This window comes from Malurus melanocephalus, unplaced genomic scaffold (genome assembly GCF_030028575.1).
Source record: "Malurus melanocephalus ecotype Western Australia unplaced genomic scaffold, MMel_1.1 scaffold_23, whole genome shotgun sequence".
NCBI lineage: Eukaryota > Metazoa > Chordata > Aves > Passeriformes > Maluridae > Malurus > Malurus melanocephalus.
The window spans coordinates 764,948-783,725 of record NW_026623255.1 but is presented as its reverse complement, the minus strand read 5'-3'; the positions used below and the strand labels follow the sequence as shown (position 1 = coordinate 783,725).

The 18,778-nt window shown below is 42.9% G+C and overlaps 2 protein-coding genes across 2 annotated transcripts in view; both read left to right on the top strand.

Moving 5' to 3' along the window:
- The window catches only part of OSTM1 (osteoclastogenesis associated transmembrane protein 1), a 10,010-nt gene extending 638 nt beyond the window's left edge, over positions 1 to 9,372 (top strand). The window contains exons 2-7 of the mRNA XM_057390118.1: positions 6 to 324; positions 3,155 to 3,269; positions 4,153 to 4,250; positions 5,252 to 5,413; positions 6,219 to 6,384; positions 6,691 to 9,372. Of these exons, the coding sequence (XP_057246101.1) occupies positions 6 to 324; positions 3,155 to 3,269; positions 4,153 to 4,250; positions 5,252 to 5,413; positions 6,219 to 6,384; positions 6,691 to 6,746 (916 nt within the window). The 3' untranslated portion in view covers positions 6,747 to 9,372. The remainder of the gene's footprint in view (positions 1 to 5; positions 325 to 3,154; positions 3,270 to 4,152; positions 4,251 to 5,251; positions 5,414 to 6,218; positions 6,385 to 6,690) is intronic.
- The window catches only part of SEC63 (SEC63 homolog, protein translocation regulator), a 155,798-nt gene that overhangs the window by 67,414 nt on the left and 69,606 nt on the right, over positions 1 to 18,778 (top strand). The gene's annotated exons all lie outside the window — the stretch shown is intronic.

Sequence of the window (18,778 nt, the reverse complement as noted above, 5' to 3'; positions counted from 1 at the left end):
CCGCGGTGCCTCCGCCGGCTGCTGCTGCCGGCCCTGGCGCTCGCCCTCCTCGGCCTCACCGCCGCCGCCGCGGGGCCGCGCCACACCCCGGCGCTGGAGCTGGCGGAGGAGCTGGCCGAGGAGCTGTGGAGCGCGGGGCTGCCCGGCGATCTGCCCGAGCTGGAGCCCGAGTGCCGCAGCCTCCTGGCCGCCTTCGCGGAGGACAGCGCGGCGCTGACGGGCTGCCTGGGCCGGCGCGCCCGCCCGGTGCGGCTGTGCCAGGGCTGCCACGGCCCCTACCGCCGCCTGCTCGCTCAGTACGGCACCATCGCCCGCGCCGTCGGGGTGCGTTCCTGGGGGCCAGGGGGTTGCGAGGCTGCGGGGCGGGCTGGGGGTCTGGCCATTTTCCTTGAGGATTCCAGGCGTGTCAGTGCGGTGCTGGAGCACGTCAGGTGGCGGTGGGATCCTCGGGAAGGCAGGCTGAAAGCCTYGCTGGGCTGCGCGGGGCTGTTGGGCGGAGGCTGGGAGTGTTTGGGTGCCAGTGACAGCCGCCTCCTAATGCTCTGTTGTGGCACGGTCTGRCGCCTGGCATGGCTGGGGGCGAGTGGCTCCACCTGCAGAGAAAGCTGTGCGAGTGGAAAAACTTGAGTTGTTCTTGCTGATGTAGCAATGGCTAAAGCAGTGCTCTGGCTCGCAGGTGACATAGCACTAATGGGGAGCACTSCTAGAGCTTAGCTGCCTGGAACTTCTCGGAAAAGTGATGGTCTGTGAAGCTGTGGTGAGTGATGCACATCAGCTTGTGAGGAGCTATGTCACACTTTTCTTGGCTCCACAGCTGATGGGAGTGTGTGGCAGCAAACTAGAAAGGCTGAACACTGGCTGGAGTTAATGGTGGGAGAACTTTGACCRAGGCTTCATCTTTTGTTTACATCCTCCAGACCTTCATTGTGCTTTGTTGGGGTTTTTTTTTTTCCCTTCCATTTCTTAGTGTTGGGYATGGTTCATGGCTTGTTTTGTGTGGTCTCATCCAGTTGATCCATTTGTAAAAGTTAGTTCCTGGGGYGATGTGAGGATGACATTGGTGGATCAGACCAAAGGACCTTTGTTCTGTGATGATGGCTAAAAGTGGATGCCCTGGTGGGAGAACAGACAGAGAGCAAGTTTATAGCAGTGTGTACCCTGGATTGTGCTTTCAGTCTTGGGGTTTCKGAATTCCAAGATTTAAAATTGCCATTGACAAGAAAAATCTGTTGCTCTTCAGGCCCAGGTAATAAACAGGTGCCAGCCACAGTGTCCTGCAAACCATTGGACTGCACATTTTCCTGTCACTAGAGAAGTGTTGGTATCACTTTAGGGAGTGTTTTGGGTTGTTTTTCTGTTTCCCCTCACCACCCTGGTGCCTGTATTGGAAGCATGCATGCATGTTCCCTTGGTRATTGTCCTCTCCAGGATAAATATGTAACCACTGCACTCTTGTTTTAGTTTGCCAGCTTGGGGTCTGTTTGATTTGTTTCTTTTATGGAAGCTGTTTTACGCTGGTGACCAGGTAGTGTGAAAGTGATAAATTGAGTATGTAATTCTCTTGAGTACTTTTACCATGATGTTTTGGCTAGGATTAGCTTGCCAAACATATTCTAGTACTTAGAATATGTATGAACTCGTTGCAGCTGCTGTGCTTGAGCACTGGCAGCCTGGGACTGGTCCACTATATGGTCTGGAAGACCCATCTGCTGGCTTTCCTTCTGTGTGTGGATTCACAAGCCAAGTAAATAAAGGAGGTGGCCTCTTGCAACCTCAGTCAGTGAGTACAATTAATCAGGTATCTGATGTGTCTGTCTTAACAACAGAGTGCGATGTGACAGGAGCAGCCAGTTTAAGTTTTGGACATCTCTGAAGCATAAATCCTCCTCACCAGGCTAATTAAAGAATCAATTAGGCAAACTTTGTGTAATGAATGATTTAGGCTTTTGTGATTAGCTTTGGTAAAGTACTTTTTCCTGCTCTTGAGCCCAGGTGGTGAGGAAGCTTCACAGCCTTTGTGAAGMAGCTAGAGTTTCCTGCATAAACAACATTCTTGCATATCTGTAATTTAGTGGAAATGAAAGTGGCTGAAYGTGGGAGTTACCAGATGTGGCAATATTTGACTTCTGCAGTTGAGCCTCCAAGGGAAAGTTCTTATTTAACCCCCCCTTACCCATTTTGACAAAGAGAGGCAGAAACTGGATCTCCTGTAAAGTACTGAAAGGAACAAGTTTCTCATTAGAGACTGTTTTTTTTCCTATGTCTTACGTCACTTATCAAAGAGGCTTTTGGCAGCTTTGGCAATTTCGAGAAGTGCTTAAGTCAATTTAGCAGCCAGACACCAGGAAACAGAGCATGGGAGTCAGCTGACTGGAGGTCATCTAAATTCTGATCAGAAGACTTCCTGTTTATTCTGCAGTTGCTTTTACAGTCACKGTGCATTTTTTATGAGCTTGGTCCAGAGAATAAATTGCTGCAAAAGTTGTGGCTGAGCCTGCTTTGGGGATGGCGTGCCTTGAATGTCTCACTAAGACAGATGAGCTTGGTACYGGTGTCTGGGGAGGGCGAGAGCCTGGCCTGGCCATAGGCTTGGGGGAGTGAGCACAGACACTGCTCTGTGGAGGACTCTGTTCCTGGTGTTGCTGCACTGGGGGGAAGTTTGATGCTGTTAACTTATGTTMATGCAGTGGGTTTGGAGGCTTGGGAGGCTATTTCTGCTTGGGTTTGTTTTGTTTGAGGCCACTACATGGGTTCAGCTCCTTCAATTATTCCTTCTSTCTAATGAGAGCAACCCTGTCCTCTTTTCTGACTGCACATGTCTTGAGCTGGCTYCCAAGGCAGTGGCCCAGGAATGGATGAATGTGAGCCACCTGGCAGAGAAGGTCCTGTCTGTGTGCTTGGTTTTGGGTTTTTTTGCCATGTAATTTTGACTGCCTTGCATGCACAGACTGTATGCAGTAAGCCATGTTGCTCACAGTATGAATTGGAAGATCAAAAGATTTTTGTTCCATCACTTCTGCTCTGCCTTTTCTAGAAATACTGATGTGATATGTTGCAATTGTTTTAGATGTGCTTGTCTAAAATGCAATTCAGAAATTCCCCTTTGTATTTTTAACACTTGCTTGCTTCTTTTCTCATTTCCTTTTATTTATAGAATTCTTCTGARAGCCACAATTGTGCCAAAAGCATCTTGACCTCAGACAGGCTGCAGATAGTTGTGACCCTTTCGGAGTTCTTCAATGAAACCTGGGAGGCAGCCAACTGTGCAAGTACGTGACTCATTCTGTAGCTTCCGTGCTACAGTGATGATGTAGCCCCTAAAATTTGCACAGATGAAAATTGTATGTGTTTGTTTGAATGCAGCCGGTAGATAACACACAAATCCYGAACTGTAGCCACTCCAAGAGTGTTTTCTTCTGTAAGGGCCAAAATCTGAGGGCAGGAGTCTATAGGAAAACTGTTGATGGTACTTAGTGCTTCCAGGAGAATTTTCTAGGATGTTGGCTTGCTCTTCTGGTGCTGTTGCTGAACTCCTAAATTCCCCAAATACTGTTGTTTTTAAAGGTCTGGCTGATAGGAGCACCTGAAGTAGGGTAGGATGGATGGAAGCAGTAACATGGGGTTGAACCCATRACTGTGAGGAAAGCCCCAGAGCTTCCCTCAAAGCTGGCAAAAAGCACAGCTYTTTCCTTAAAGAATAATAATTGCACTTTGATTCCTGCTGTTGTGTTCATGGTCTAGCTGTTTCCTGGGTGCTCTCCATTTCATCTCCACTGCTGGTGCTTCTGCTTCCACAAAATGGCTGTTACTGTTGCTGGGCAAAGCCAGATTTGTGGGCTGGAAAATGAAAGTAATGTCTTGTTTTATTTCAAAGTCCAAAGATAATTCAGTCCCCCTCTTCAGAAAGCTCTTGATGGTAGTCTTCATCTTTCACTTAATCAAGGCCAATTAATTCTGAAATGTGTTCTCGATGAAGCATTAGGTCAGCAGGTCTGAGATATCAATGGCAGGCAGATAAGGAAACTGCAGTGTTGACTAGACCTGTCCTTTATAGTCGAGAGCTCTTTTTGYAGGAGTGGAGTGTGTGGGGCTTGCTGGCTGTGAAAATGTTAGAAATTAGAATATCCCAATGTTTTTCTTTCTCTTCAACAGATTGTTTAAAGAATAACAGTGAGGGATTATCAAATTCTACGGAAGAATTCCTGGATTTATTCAATAAATCTCTGACATGTTTTGAACATAACCTTCAGGTATTTATGCTGTGCATTTGAGAGAAACACTAAATCCTCTAATTGCTACCAAAATTTTCTTTATGCTGAATAAACTGCAGATGCAGACTAGGCAAATAAGCTGCTGCTGGGTTTGTGAATTGTAGGCAGATAAATCAATGATCTGTTAAATGCAGTTGTTTACAGATTGAGTGCCTAAAATTAATTCTAATTGATACTCACCTTGACTTCATTTTGTATGTAATTGCAATGCTACTTCACATTAGAATTTCTGAATTCACAATAGTTGATAATTACTTTGTAAAATGTGGCACGTCTGCATGCTGTTAGTCTCTCTTGCTTTGTAGAATAGTCTTTTTTACATAGACATTCAATCTTTAAATATCCTTTAGAAAATATAGACTAGTTCAGAAAGACCAGCTACCTTAAACTGTTGTAGCATTTCTTTTGACTATTAAAATTACAAGTAGTTAAAAGTTGGCCATATTGYGAAGACAATATAACTTCCTAAGTGAAATAAATGTGGTAATTGTTTTTGGAGAAAATGCCGTATACATCCTAAGAAACTGCATATTCCATTTCATTTAGAAACTGGCCAGATTTCAGGATCATTCGCTAGTTAAATTGATTTACTCCAATGGGCATGGGACAATCTCTGAGGAAACTGTCTCCTTTATTAATGCCTTCTAGGAAATGCAGCTTTACAGGCCTTGGTCAGGAGCAGTGTGGACTGGCCTATTGAAAACTTCAAATTATTGTACTGGAACTTTAACCAGTGGTCAGTGGGTAGCTGGTACAGCCATTAGTGGATTGAAATATCTTCAGAGATTCTAGTTTTGTTTTCCTGTGTCTTGTATTGCATTCATGGAGTGCCAAAGGCCACAGATGAAAAGGGTTACGTAGTTGGCAGAGTCCATCCCTGTCAATGTAGCTMAGCAGTAGCAACCTAAGAACTCAAACCAAATTTTTTTTTTTTTTGTAATGTCTTAAACTATCATTCATTCAGGGTTTTATAACCCTAGGGACAAACCGATCTGTCACCAAATAACTACACAGAAGTGTGTAAAAACTGCAATGAAACCTACACCAAATTGAATGACCTGTACAACCATCTGCAGAGGATGATCAGGCAAGGTGGTGAGTCCGGGCAGCCTGCACACTTGTGTATCGACGTGGAAGATGCTGTAAGTGTTTGTTAATATTCAGCAGGGAGGCTCTGTCATGGGGGGCTTTATTAATCTGAGCCATTTGTGCTTTTCTTATTAGGGAKTGTCTTTTCCTTTGGGCATGGGGCAGGATGGGCAGCAGTGCCTTTGGCAGGCTGGTGTCTCTTAGTGGGGCTGTCTTGCTGGGTCCTGACCTCGAGCAGTGCCACAGRAGCATGACTGAAGCTCCTGATCTCACAAGCACATTCCAGTTGGAGTAGCTGCACTTTCATTTCTTGTTACTGTGAAGGAGGTGGATTAAAAAAAAACCAAAAAAAACCTCTTAATCTTCTGGCTTTTAATGTGAAGCTTTGCTGCTATTGTTTTAGCTGGTGTATTAATTGATTCCATATTACAGCACTTGCTTCTAGGGATCCTCAGCATTGATGACTTGTTTGGGAAAAGCTTTGGTATATCATGGAGTTTTAAGTGGCAGGGCTGAAAGAGTGCTTTTCAAAAGTATGGGATTAGCCCTGTCCCCACAGAGTGTCAGTGAGCTCTCTGGGAAACAGGCATGTGGCAATGTCTACATGTATCTGAGTATAGTTATATTTTTGAAGCTTGTGAAAGTTTTGATGTGAAATCTTGGCTTCATCTAAATTGTCTCAACATTTCCAGGGATTTGCTTCCATCTCTCTTTGGGGAGAGATCTATTCAGGTGCTGTTCTCTGAGGTGATATTTGAACACTTGCATGTCTTGAAGCATGTGAGTGTTTGCCGTGCTGTGCTGCACAGAAAAAGTGTGTGTGCTTGCTTTCATGGTTTACTTATGTTTTCTTTTTAGATGAACATCACTCGGAAGCTTTGGAGCAGGACTTTCAACTGTTCTCTTCCCTGCAGTGATACRGTCCCAGTGATTGCAGTTTCATCTTTTATTCTCTTCCTTCCTATCGTTTTTTATCTTAGTAGCTTCCTTCACTCAAAGCAGAAGAAACGGATACTCATTTTGCGTAAGTGGTGCTGTTGGCATTTTACTGTTGGACTTGGGTGGTGCCAGGGATTGCTTGGCTCTTGTGGGAGAGGGGGCCCAGCCAGATCTGCCTGCAGCTGTGCTGACGGCGCTAATAGCAACTATTAGTCTGCTGCTGTCCCCTGAAGAAGGGTAGTACAGAGCTTCAGCCATATTTTTCATTAAAGTTTCTGGACGTGAACAGAAAGCTGTTTTGCAAGTCTGTGTCGGATAAATAGAGGGAGTGGAGAGACTAGTTTTGTGGAATTCTTTGTGTTTAATTTTCATATAATTTTTCCCTTTCTAGCCAAGCGCATCCAGTCAAATGCCAGTCTTGTGAACATCCAAGAAAAATACAGCTGAGCTGCAAAACAAAACCTGAGAACTGCTGCTGGTATACAGTGGGTACAATTGTGTTGGAATGAGGCCGGCACAAAAGAGGAGTTAATTATGGTTTAGTGTAATGATACAGAGCAACACGAGTTAAACAAAATGCTGTCTGACTTCTAAGCAAGGATATTAACAAACATGACAAGGCAGGGCTGTGTGACACTGTATGGACTCTGGTTTTGAAAAATCTATGGTGGTTTTTTTGGTCTCGRGCTGAAGCTGGTGTTTTTCTGTTTCTAAGTTTTTGTATTTCACATCAATAGAATAGCTACACTTTCCTTGCATGGTATTTTTCTATATTTGTTTCTCAAAAACCTGAGATTTTGAATCTTTTTGAGGTGATTTTGATAGACAACACTTGAAATAATGTTTGCTGTTTCTGCTTAAAACATTGTTTTCAATTCTACATAACATTCAGACTTGGGATGGAAGGAACCCTTTAAAAAATAAGAAGTTCCTATCTTTCCAATACCACTGAAATCTCATGCTGCTGGCATCTGTTAAAAAAAAAAGAGGCATGAAATATGCAGAGAAAGTGGTAATATGTGGTGTCTAAAATGGCAACAAAAGCAGCACAACTGCCAGTGCTGGACTTGAATAGTAATTGTTGATGGCTACAGTATTCTATTCTCTCTGAAACTGGTGGCATATTTAGCCCTTTGCACACTTTAACCACTAAAATCATTGCTTTTCAAATGTTACATTTTCTGAGGCTTTTTTAAACGTATCTACTTAGGTAACAAGGTTTCACTCTCTGTTTATTATGCCATTTCCTTTTTAATTCGAATGTTTTGGGTTTTTTTATGTTTTTGTGGAGAAGTGAGGTAAAGTCAAGTCACTGGAGATGCTGAATTTCCTGGTCTAGAGCTTGCTGTGGCTTAATACAGAGGTGTTTACAGGAACTTTATGGGGTGAAAGTTGTGTTTTCTAGGTGATCTGTTTTAAGAGGAAGTGAATCAGGGGGTTCTGATGAACATGAATATACTGTGTTGGGAATTGGTGACCTTCAAGAAATAGTTTAAAAATATTATTCCTGTGAAATAGATGGATGTAAACAAATTAAGCTTGCAGACCTCCAAAGCTGATGGAGAAATTAGTGCAATAATTGTGGGGATGGGTGGTGCTGTTGTCAGGCCGTGGGCACAATTCTATGGCTGCAGCAGTAGTGGCAGTTCAGTTTGTTTATTGTATTTCTTATTTGGGAGAGTGGTGGGATCAAAATTGTTTATAACTACACCTGAGGTTAATGAATGCCAGAGTCTTTACTCCAATTTTTAAATGTATTTTTGAATCTTGAGATTAAAAAAAAATAATGGTCATTACAGCTAAAAAAAATTAAATTTCTCTTGGAATCTTGTCTGATGTCTGTCAAAATGCTCCATGAAAGAGTTATATGTATTTGATTTGCTTCGGAGCCTATAATGTTGAATTTTTACTTTGCACTAAGGCTCAAATAAATATATAACAGTGTTACAAAACAGTCTTAAAACTCTTCAAATCATTTGTGTTCTTGGTTTTGTTAGTATTTTTTTTCTGTTGGGACACAGTGTTGGTTTTGAAGTCAAAACAGGGTGTTTAATAATAAGTAAAATACTGTGTTAGCAATTGGTCCCACCCACATGATTGCCTTTTAGTGTTTTATCAGTAAGAAATATCTATCTCTCTCTGTTTAACATGTGAATTATAAGATCAGCAGTCAGTTTTAGATAGTTTACAACAGTAATATAAAACTGTTTATCTCATTTATTACATAAAGGTACCTTCATTCGGCTGGGAGAGGCATGTGCTGCCTTTTAAGAAAAAAATTATTTTTTATATCTATTATTCTTAAACTTCAACTTTCTGGTACTTATTCAGCTGCCTGCTCTAATAGCATTAGATTGATTTGGGACATCATATGATTGAGAGCTGTTCAAAGGAATCTTTCATTCGTGCAGATAAAGCCAGTTTGTATGCGCAGTGTTTCAGAATGACAGCTTTTATACTGTAAGCAGTGGCTTTTTGAGCACATTCATGTTAAGTAGGTCTGAAAGTCATTACTTTTGGATATGGTGGTTAAGCACTTTAAAAAAAATCAGCTTTTCTTATTTTCCTGGCTCCTAAGCCAAACGGAAATACTCATGTGACTTTTGTTTTTGATTTTAAAGCAGCAGCAAAGTTTACAGTTGAGATTTTTAATATTGCATCTACTGTTTTCTCCTTTTTTTTTCTTTGCCCTGCCCCTGAACTTTCTACTGTTAACTTTTTTTGCACAGTATTATATTTTTGGTAGGATTTCATATATAAATTGATTGAATTCTCTTTATACTCTATTTACTAGAGAAATATGGAAGCACACAGACTGTTGAAAGAGAAATAGAATTCTTTTTTGCTGCTAGTATTTCATCTCTGTTTATTTTTTKCCTTTTTGGTATTGTATGTCTTAAATAGCATAAACTTTGAAATACTGGTTGTTTGTATCCTTTTTTTGTGGAAATAAAGATTTCTTACTGTGGGGTAGCACTTTGATTCATATTTATACTTATTAGGAAACCTCTAAATGTGCAAAGTCAGCTCTAATAAAGATTGTCGATGAACAATTAACAGCGTGGTTACTTAATTGCTTCATCTTACAGAAGTTTTATACTACTGTTCTGGGTTTGTGTTCAGAAGCACYTGCCTGTTTTTCTTCATTATGCTGTTTGCAGGACAGCAGCATCAGAAAGAYCTTTTCAAAGCAGTGCTGTGCTGAATTACAGAACAGCAACTGCTGAGAGGGTGGAGTTTCAGCTCTGTCGAAGTCTCCTGGAGTCTATGGAAAGGCTCGTGTTAGTTGCAACTGAGTTTCTTGGGTTGGTGCGCATAAATAAGGCTGGTGGGGATACCGTGCTGTCATTGTTGCCTGCACTGACCCCTTACAGCTTCAGCAGGAACGGAGTTGGATCAYTGCTGGGCTGCAAGGTTTGAAAAGCAGCAGTGCAGTGCCTCACCATGGAGACAGTCTGGTGTCTCGCCTGATGGCAGGAGCCTGGTGCTCTAGTGCTGGGATGTGAGTAGGGCAAAGACAAATTTACCTCTCGGCGTGTCCCTTGYGAGGAACTTCCAGGCAGGTGGGAAAATTGCAATGCTGCTGTGGTTCTGGCTGCCTGTATGCTTGGGAGAGAAACTTGAAAGGGAATCAGTGCAGGAAAAGGGCTGRTGGGAAGAGCAGAGGATCTAGCAGATGCATGGAGCAGAGGTTCAGGGAGGAATTGAATGTAGAAAGGGGGGTCTGTGAGCACACGCAGGAGAGGCTGGTGAAGTGTGCAGGTTGTTGAAAGGTCCTGAGAAAAGAGGATATGAATGGGACCTGGATTGCAGCTGGGGTGGAAGGGGGATCCCCTGGCTTTTTGGTGGAAGTGAAGCTGGGGACTGCAAGATATGGATGCAGGGCAGCTGGGCCTGAGTCCCCACTGCTCTGTGCTGGCACATATAGCTGGAGGCTCCCTGCACAGGTCAGAACTGGGAGTGAGTAGTGCGATGGCAACAGGGATCTGCTTCTAAGTTACCCAAAAGCAACTGCTTTCTTCTGGGAAGGTACCTGCATTGTGTGATGATGTTGAAATAATCCCTGTCCAAAGGTTCTTTACAAAGCTCCTGTTCTGTTTCCAGCTGAGTGAGGACCCCTATTTAGCACTAAACAAGTGACTTCTTTAAAAGAAACCAAAAAGAGATATTTTTTGTGTAATGGCTGCTTTTTGTTTCTTCATTAAATAACTGTTATAATCACAAAATGGCTTCAGTTTCCTAATATTTTGTTTCTGCTGCTTTCAGTCCCATTAATCAAGTACTGTCAAATCTTGTATTTCKGCTAATTTCTACCTTAGTTTTCGTGCCCTGAATATAGAGTTTCTCTGGAATGATAAGCTGTGTGATTAGCAAAATCACTCCTAATCAGAATGTATGGGTAACTTACCAATTTTTGTGCCTATTTCCTTGTGATTTTTCCCTTTGGGACTGTTGTAAGCTTTTTTTAGCCTAAGCTTCATTAAGTTTGTGCAGGATGCGCATTCTCTGTCTTTGCTAGTGTGAAAAGTTACATGTTGGAAGAGCAGAGCCGATAAATTCTGCAACTTCTCTGTCGTGTTGCTTGTCCCAGCATTATGGTGGGTGTTTGTTGCTACTTGCTGGAGGCAGTCAGGATGATTTATGTGCAATAGCCTTGAAGTGCAGTTGCTGTCTTGGAGCTCCTAATCTAAGCTAAGGCAAAAATGACAYGGAAAAAAGGAACAAAATGGGAAGTGGTGTGATCAGTGACCGCAATCAGTTTTGTGATATCTGTGTCAAACACCTGTGCTTGGAAAAGGTTAGCAGCATCCCTGCTTGCCTTCCAGAGTGTTCCTGGCATGGTCTGTGTCCAGGACCATGTGTGGGCTTAGGGAGCTGCCAGACCAGCGTCTTGTGCTGTGGCTGCATCTTCAATGCTTTGCTCTGCTGGAAAGTTGGTGCTGCTTCCTCCAGCATCTGCTCTGAGCTAGTGGATAGCTCAGATATCCTTGCCAGTGCTATCCCTGGCAAGGGTTGTGCCAGGGGGCTGTGGGGAAGGAATATGGGGATACTCTCTAGTATAGCTTTGAAAGGAGCCTGTTGCTTGAAGCTTGAGCTGGGCTTGGGCTTTTTCACTTTTGTGTATCATGTTTGCAAAGGGGACTGAGCAGAACAGGGYTGACCCAGCACAAGGACAGCAGGGACAATGTTTTGCAGTGTCAGAGAGGCAAAGTTGTGTCAAGTAAATGCTAATTACTTTTTAACAAAAACCTAATTGGTTGTGGTAGAAATAAGTGAAAAAGTTAYGTGAGCTCTGAAATTCTCCTCTGCTCCCATCTGAAGTGAAAATAATGGRAATATTTTCAAATAATTAATAAAAGAAAGATACTTGCTAGTAGCTCAGTTGAATTTTTAACTTTTAATACTGAAAATTCCCCTCTGGTGCCAGCACAGTAAGTATCATGGATTGCTGCAATTAAACCAGTGCATTAAGTTATTCATAATACTCTTTCTGGGCAGYGTTCCCACCTGCTTAATCTGTGCTATACAAGCGTTTATTAGAACTGACTGTTGAAAAACGCCAAGCTAAATCAGACACTAAAAAAAAATATTGAAAAATCAATATGATGCCCTAAACTGGTTTAATATGTCTTTCCTCTTCAATAATCCTACACGTTACTGATTTATTTGCTGTAATGAACATGCCATTCAACCGAAACAAGATTAGCTGCTTAAACTTTAATGCTGCTTTATGTTCCACTGTAATGCTCAGCACTTCCAGTGGTGTGACTTTCTCTCCTCTGCAGCAATGAGTTTGTGCGAGAGTCGCAGAAGGCTTCTGGAATGGTGTTTGGTTAAAAGCATTTGAAACACTRAATATGAGTTGAGAGCTGCAACATAGCACCTCCGTCGTCCAAACCCAAGTGGAACCAAACCGGTGAGCAGGATTAATGCACAAATTTACRCTCCCTGCAGGATTTTTCCGCAGTTAACCATGAAATAAATGGCTTATGTCAAACTGATCTAGGTTAAGACAGAGAGAACAGCCACCGGCAAGGAGAATATTCTTTTGGACTTCATTCAAAAAACTTTTTTCAAGCACTTCACAGAATAGCAATTTACTATATTGCATCAGAAAACAGACTGCATGGAGCAAGCATTTCGGCTTTGTAAGGAAGAGTCCCAAGATAGATATGGTAAAGACAGAAGGTTTTTGAAGGAGTCTCTAGAAGGAGGCAGGGAAGTAAGAGTACAGGTATTTTACACCCATCTGGTGTTGTGTACTGTATAATAGAAAGTCTGCTCTCTTCTGTAATACTGACTAGATCTGAAAAGTTTGAGCTCTCCAGTTTCCAAGTAAAATGGTGTGTTCTTCTCTTCCTGCTACAGTGACAAACTTCAACTGGGTTTTCAGTGCATTTCGATTAGTGTTTTGTTCTTWCCCTCTGTCATGAAAATGCTGCTTTAGATAATTGCTTTCCCTTCTTGTTGATTAAGAAGGAAGTTGTATTTGCCAGGGCATCTGTATATTCTCCATAGTTCTCAAAAATTGCAGTGGATCTTCTTTTAAGTTTAATGTTACGTTTCTTTTTCTTTGGAAGATTATGATGAGTTGCCAGCATGTTTCAGCAGCTTTTTTGGGGTCTTGGAGTCAAAYTTAGAACATCAAAACCAGAAAAATTGCTTTCAAAGTACTGCAGATGTGTGCTGAGTTGAGAGCAATTACTTAAACATGTAGAAAAGATAAAAAAAATGCAGTGGAAATGCACTGTGCTGGAGTAGGTTTTCAAACGCAGGTGGTGGTCCTCACTCCRGAAAGTGCATGTTATTTCTGGTGAGTGCTGCTTTTTTCCAGGTGAGCAGAACATGGAATCAAAAMTGATCTGGTAATGAGAGAGTTGAGGGATTGCAGGAAGCTCTTTCTGGAGAAGCAAATGCACTCTGGAAGTCTGTTAAGGGAAGCAGCCTCACTTTGCATTGCTCCATTTAAAAAAAAAACCCACAAAGCTGAAGATGTTTTTGAAAAGCCTGCCTGAAGGGTGAGTGCTGGGATGCGAAAAAGATGCTTGTGAGTGTTGGCAAAGATTAATTTGCCACTGATATGACACTTCTTCATGGAAAAACATAATCTGAAGGTGAACTTGGCCTGAGAGGAACATACATGCTTCAAAGGGAAAACACTCCTCAGCAGCCAGTTTAAAATGGAGGAATAGTAACAGTYGTGTCTGTGGAACACTTGTGTGTTTTTTCTCAGTTATCAGGAACCCCTTGAGCACTGTTTTCTGTTGTTGTCCACACTGCACAGGTCTCAGTGATGCCTGCATTTAGCCCCGGGGTTCTGGTCACTCTGTGTTGCCGAGGCTGTGTCCCTTCTATGTAATACACTTGTTTTTTCTGCTACACACATAAGCAGCTGCTCACATGAGCAACTTTAGGCTCCCACAGTCATATTTTATTCAGAGAGGAAGTGATTTGTGTGATCTTCTAACTCTTAGTGATGGAAGCACTTGGACTGACCTATTTGATGTCCAAGCAAGCATCAGAAGARGGGATAGTGAGAAGGAAGGAATGAGGGAGCAGCAGTGAAACTGAGCAGGAGAAAGGAGGATTGAATAGCCCTGGGAAAGCCTCTGCTCTGCCTTGGCTTGTATAATGGGGCCTTATACAACACGTAACCCAACCTGACCCTGAGCCTGCCAATGCTCAGGGACTATATTTTTACTCAGATTAAGCTTTTCTTTTCTTTCTTTTTCCTGGAACAATTTCATTGGCTTTTAGCTTGCCTCTTGGCTAGGATGGTCAAAGCAAGCTTGTCTGTTTATTTCTATGATATTTAGCTGCATCCTCTACGAGTCGTGTAGCAGAGGCTGCTTTGACCCTGCAGCTGAGTGTGTGCCTGCCTTGTTGGGGAGCATGGGGCTGTCTCACAGCACAGCTGGGTGTAGTGAGGAACCACTCCAAAAATGGAGCAGGTGAAGGGGCTTCTCATGCTGAGTTTCTTTATAGGGCCTCACTCTCTAAGATCTGTGCTTGAGCTACTCTTCTGAATCAGCTATAAGATCTTGAAGGCACTTAAAATGGGCAAACCCATGTTTTCTTCCCTGTTCTGGTTTCTATTTATGAACATTTTGATTCAAGATCTGCACGTTTTTTTCCCCTGAAAATTTATGCTYGTGCAGCTACGACAGCTCAGTAAAGGAACAGCACCATTCTTTATGTGATTGSGGCAGAAATCAAGCCGTGAGTTGTCTTCATGGTCAGACATGATGAAACTCTCATGTTTTTATAGTGGAAACTCATTCTGAGGGGACAATAAGCATAAGACAACATGGACAGAAATAACACATGCAAGTGTCTAAAATAGATTTAAAATATATATTATATGTTATATATGTTATATATTATGTATTATATTGTATATTGTATATTGTATATTGTATATTGTATATTGTATATTGCATATTGTATATTATATATTGTATATTGTATATGTTATATATTATATGTTATATATTATATATATACATTTTTCTTCTTAAATGCACCTTCTTGATTTCAGAGTGCATTACTTCTTAGCTCCGGTGCGATGAGTCAGACCATCTGTGAAATGGGGGTGCATAGACTGTCTACTGTATTCTCTTTCAGCATCTGAGAGGGAAAATGAGGTAAAAGGAAAAAAAAAAGAGATTGTTAGACCTGAGACTGAGACCYCATCTTACTCACTGGCAGAAAAAAATGTGTATGATGCTAAAAGAGGATAAAAGAGCATAAATTCCAGTCAGATGTGCCTCTTGTGCAAAATGACTAACTAAATGACATTGGTATCTTAAAAATAGACCTTGCTTTAATGGGAAAATATTTTAGAGGTCATCTAAAAAGAAATCAAAACCCCAGGAACGATGAAGAGAGTATGACTGCCTGCCTGGGCTTTGTTATTTCTTAGAAGTAAATCTCATTTTGGGGACAGCTTTTAAGAAGAACAGTAAAGCCCAGTTCACGTACAATAGCCAGGCTCATACAAACAAGTGTGGGCTGGGGCTTACAAAGGGGCTGCAGAGGTCAGAAAACAAATGCTGAGTGGTGTGTAAATGAATTTAGCCTCTCCTGACCCTTGGGCAAGCCCTCCTGCCCACGTGGAAGCAGAGGGAGAGCSGCCGGCTCCCTGTGCACAGCGGCAAACCCGCAGCAGGCTGAGCCCGGCAGGAGCCCGGGAGTGGCCAGGCAGGATCCCGGCTGGGGGAGCACCTGGAACAACGCAGGAGCACAGAGGGGCTGCATCCTTGCGTTTCTTGTGCTGCTGAAACACAGACCCCAGGCGGCTGTCGCTTCCAGRCACAGGCTTTGGGGTACAACTGCCCATGGAAGAACACAATCGCTGCSGTAGTGGGTTATCTCTAGTCCAGGAGCCTGTCTACACCGTGCCTGCCAAACCTGGCACCGGGGGTAGGACTCGTCATTTGGTATTCACGCTTTCTATGCYGGCTGGGTTTTCCTAAACCTTTGCTGCTTCTCTTCTGCAGTTTCCCCAGTAGTACATGTGCCCCAAATAACTGCTTGTCAAACCATGTGCTCGAACACCTGCAAGATGAGATTTTTAAAAATTAGTTTATGTACTGAAAACATGAAAAGGATTAATACAAAGGGGAAACGTTTGATCTCTTTCACCAAATAACCATATCAAAAGCTCTTTTCAACGCCTTTTGTTGAAACATATAAAAGTCATGAACTCCTTGGCTGCTAGCCAGTACATCAGAGCATTGCCCAGTGTAAACTAATGTCACTCTGTCAGTCTCCAAGGACATGAACTGACTCTTGCCATGCCTCGATGCAGCTTCCAGGGATTAACAAGGTGTTTGTATGACTGGCAATGCTGTATGTGCAGCACTGAAATGAGCTAAATGTGTATGAAAACCTGTGAATGTATTTGAGAAGCTTGCTCCTGAAGTACAACAGATATTATCTCCAAGAGAAACAGACTGACAGACTGTCTATCTTTGAGGTGATGAATAAGAAAAGAAACCACACTTCTTTTTTTCCCTAAAAACTCAGGAGTTTTTATTGAAAACCACATGCTGTTCCAAATGTACCAATTTTGATTTCCTGGTGTTTGCCAGGAAAGGTTGCTCTGCAGTAAAGGAGAAGTTCCTTTCTGGTTTGTTATAATAACAGCAAAACTCARTTATGAGAAATTTTCCATCTCTTCACCTGAGCTGATGGTTCAAGGAGAAAGGAACAGGTTTATCTCCTTTAACATTTCACTCTTATTTTACTTCAGRGATTTTTCTGCTAATTTGGAGGGGTACTGAAAATGAAAAAATTAAATCATGAGGGTGCTTTGTAACTGCAGTGAAGTTTATTACCACAAACAGATAATGGCATTAACACTTGGTAAATACCAAGCAAACCAAGGAAGGGTTAGCAAGAAGAAGTTGATGGGGGAGGCTAACATTGATGATTTTACGGGTCCCAGAACAACCACAGTCACTTTGTCTACTGTGGTCATGAACTACCAGGTCAAGGGTTCACTGACCAGGAACCACTGAGGAGCCCAGGGAACTGCAATGCCAAGGAAATCACTGCTGAAACAGGGAGACACATGGAGGGGAAGCAGGAGCTCCTAGAGGTGCATGGGTCACTCAGGATTGGGTGTCCCAGCAGTGTTCCACTCAGGACAGGACAGCCTGCACAGCTCCTGGAGTCTGTAGAATGGGAAAAAACTCCTYATTGGGTCCTGTAAGCAGCTTCCTCTGCTTGCTTTTCACATAAATCCTCAGTTCTTCCCTCTTGTGCCTCCTTGCAGCATTTCAGTCATGTCCATGTGCATCCCTTCACTTGTGAGCACCCAGGGTGGCTTTGAARATTCACCTGTCATCAACTCCAGTTGTGGTTTGATGCCAGAATCACAGCCTATGCAGGCTAAGAAATGAATCCAAATCTCAGCAGTGTTATACAGGTCAAACATWCACTGGTCCTCCTCAAAATATCATAAAATACTTGAGGGTGGAAGAAACCTCTGGTCTGACACCCCTGCCAGACACAGTTGCCCCAAAGTGAGACTATGCTGAGCTTCTCAATTACTGTTTTTGCAGGAGCACCTCTGAAAGTGAACTGAACAGCTCTAGGAAGTGCTGAGAAATAATGGCTGGATGTCAGACCCCATTCCCAGCTACTTGCTGAGGCAGGATGGTGTTCAGCATAACCCTACAAAAATTTCTTCTTGGCCAYCCTTTGTCCTCCCTTTGTGGCTCCTCCTGATGCTGGGGCTCTCTGCACTGTATTTCCTGTGGCACCTGGCTCCAAGGACAGGCATCTCCAGGAAGGATATTGCATGGGTTTAGTGTTGAAGCTCCTGCTGTGATCCCTTGAGGTCTGGGCAGTCCCCTGTGCAGGACGTGGGAGTCCTGTGTCTGCTTCAGGGAGAGCCAAACAGCTCCTTAAATGCTTGTTAACCCTAATCCAGGGAGAACATTGGACATTCCTTCATTTTGGGAGCAACCCTAAGCTCAGTCTTTAACCTTGCAAGAAGCTGCTGCTGCTGCTGCTGCTGCTGACTGATGCTCAGTGGCTGTTGTAAACAAGGGATGGTTAAAATTGTGTTCTCGACATGATATTTCAAGGAAAAAAAGCTCTCAAAGAATAACAGGGCAAGCCTATTCTGAGCTTGGCTTCCTGGGGAAAACAAGCTTGTGTTTTGTGGGGTTTGAATGTAGATTACAGCCTCCTACACTGGTAATCTCTTGGCAAATCTAAATCAAACTGGACTTGAGGGAGAACATGCAAAGAAGCAGGGGTTCCKACAGGTTTCATGATAAGGGCTGCTGCTGAGGAGAGGAAAGAAATCACCTAGAAATTACCCCACAAAGAGGTACCAGTGTGACATCACCATTGGTTAGSCATGATAAAATCCCACAGGATGGAGCCTGTACAAGCCCCAGCTGCAGGGAAAGCTACAGTCAGACTTTGCATCTTCCTGGACACTGCAATCACTTGATCATGGGCCRTAAATGTGGCTTTGTTAGTTCCAGACCTTGAGGACTACCAAAGCCAGCCTGATGGTCCTGCTTTACTCCACAGTCTTTCCATGCCACATGGGCAGCCCTGGGGCCCTCTTGGCCTTGGAACAGCTGCCAGACTGGTGAGAGAACAAAATGACCAGCCCAAGGCAGTGGTGGGACCACTTGTCTTCAGCAGAATCTGAGGAAGTTGTGATCTGTCAGAAATGTATGTGCCACAGTGCTGACTACTGCTGCTTTTCCCAAATACAAGAGGATTTTCTTTCCCCTTGGTACCAAGGAGTTTTATGCTGAGTTGACTGAATAAGACTTTCCAGAAGAATAATTTCCCTGAAAGATTAGGAAAGTCAAATATTTCTTAGGATCTCTATCATGTTTATTTTACATATGACTTACTTTTTTCCTTTTAAACTGAGGCGTGCACCAAAGCTGAACCCAATGCTTTCACTCCCAGGTATTGCTATTGAGCTGCTCCCCTCTCTACTT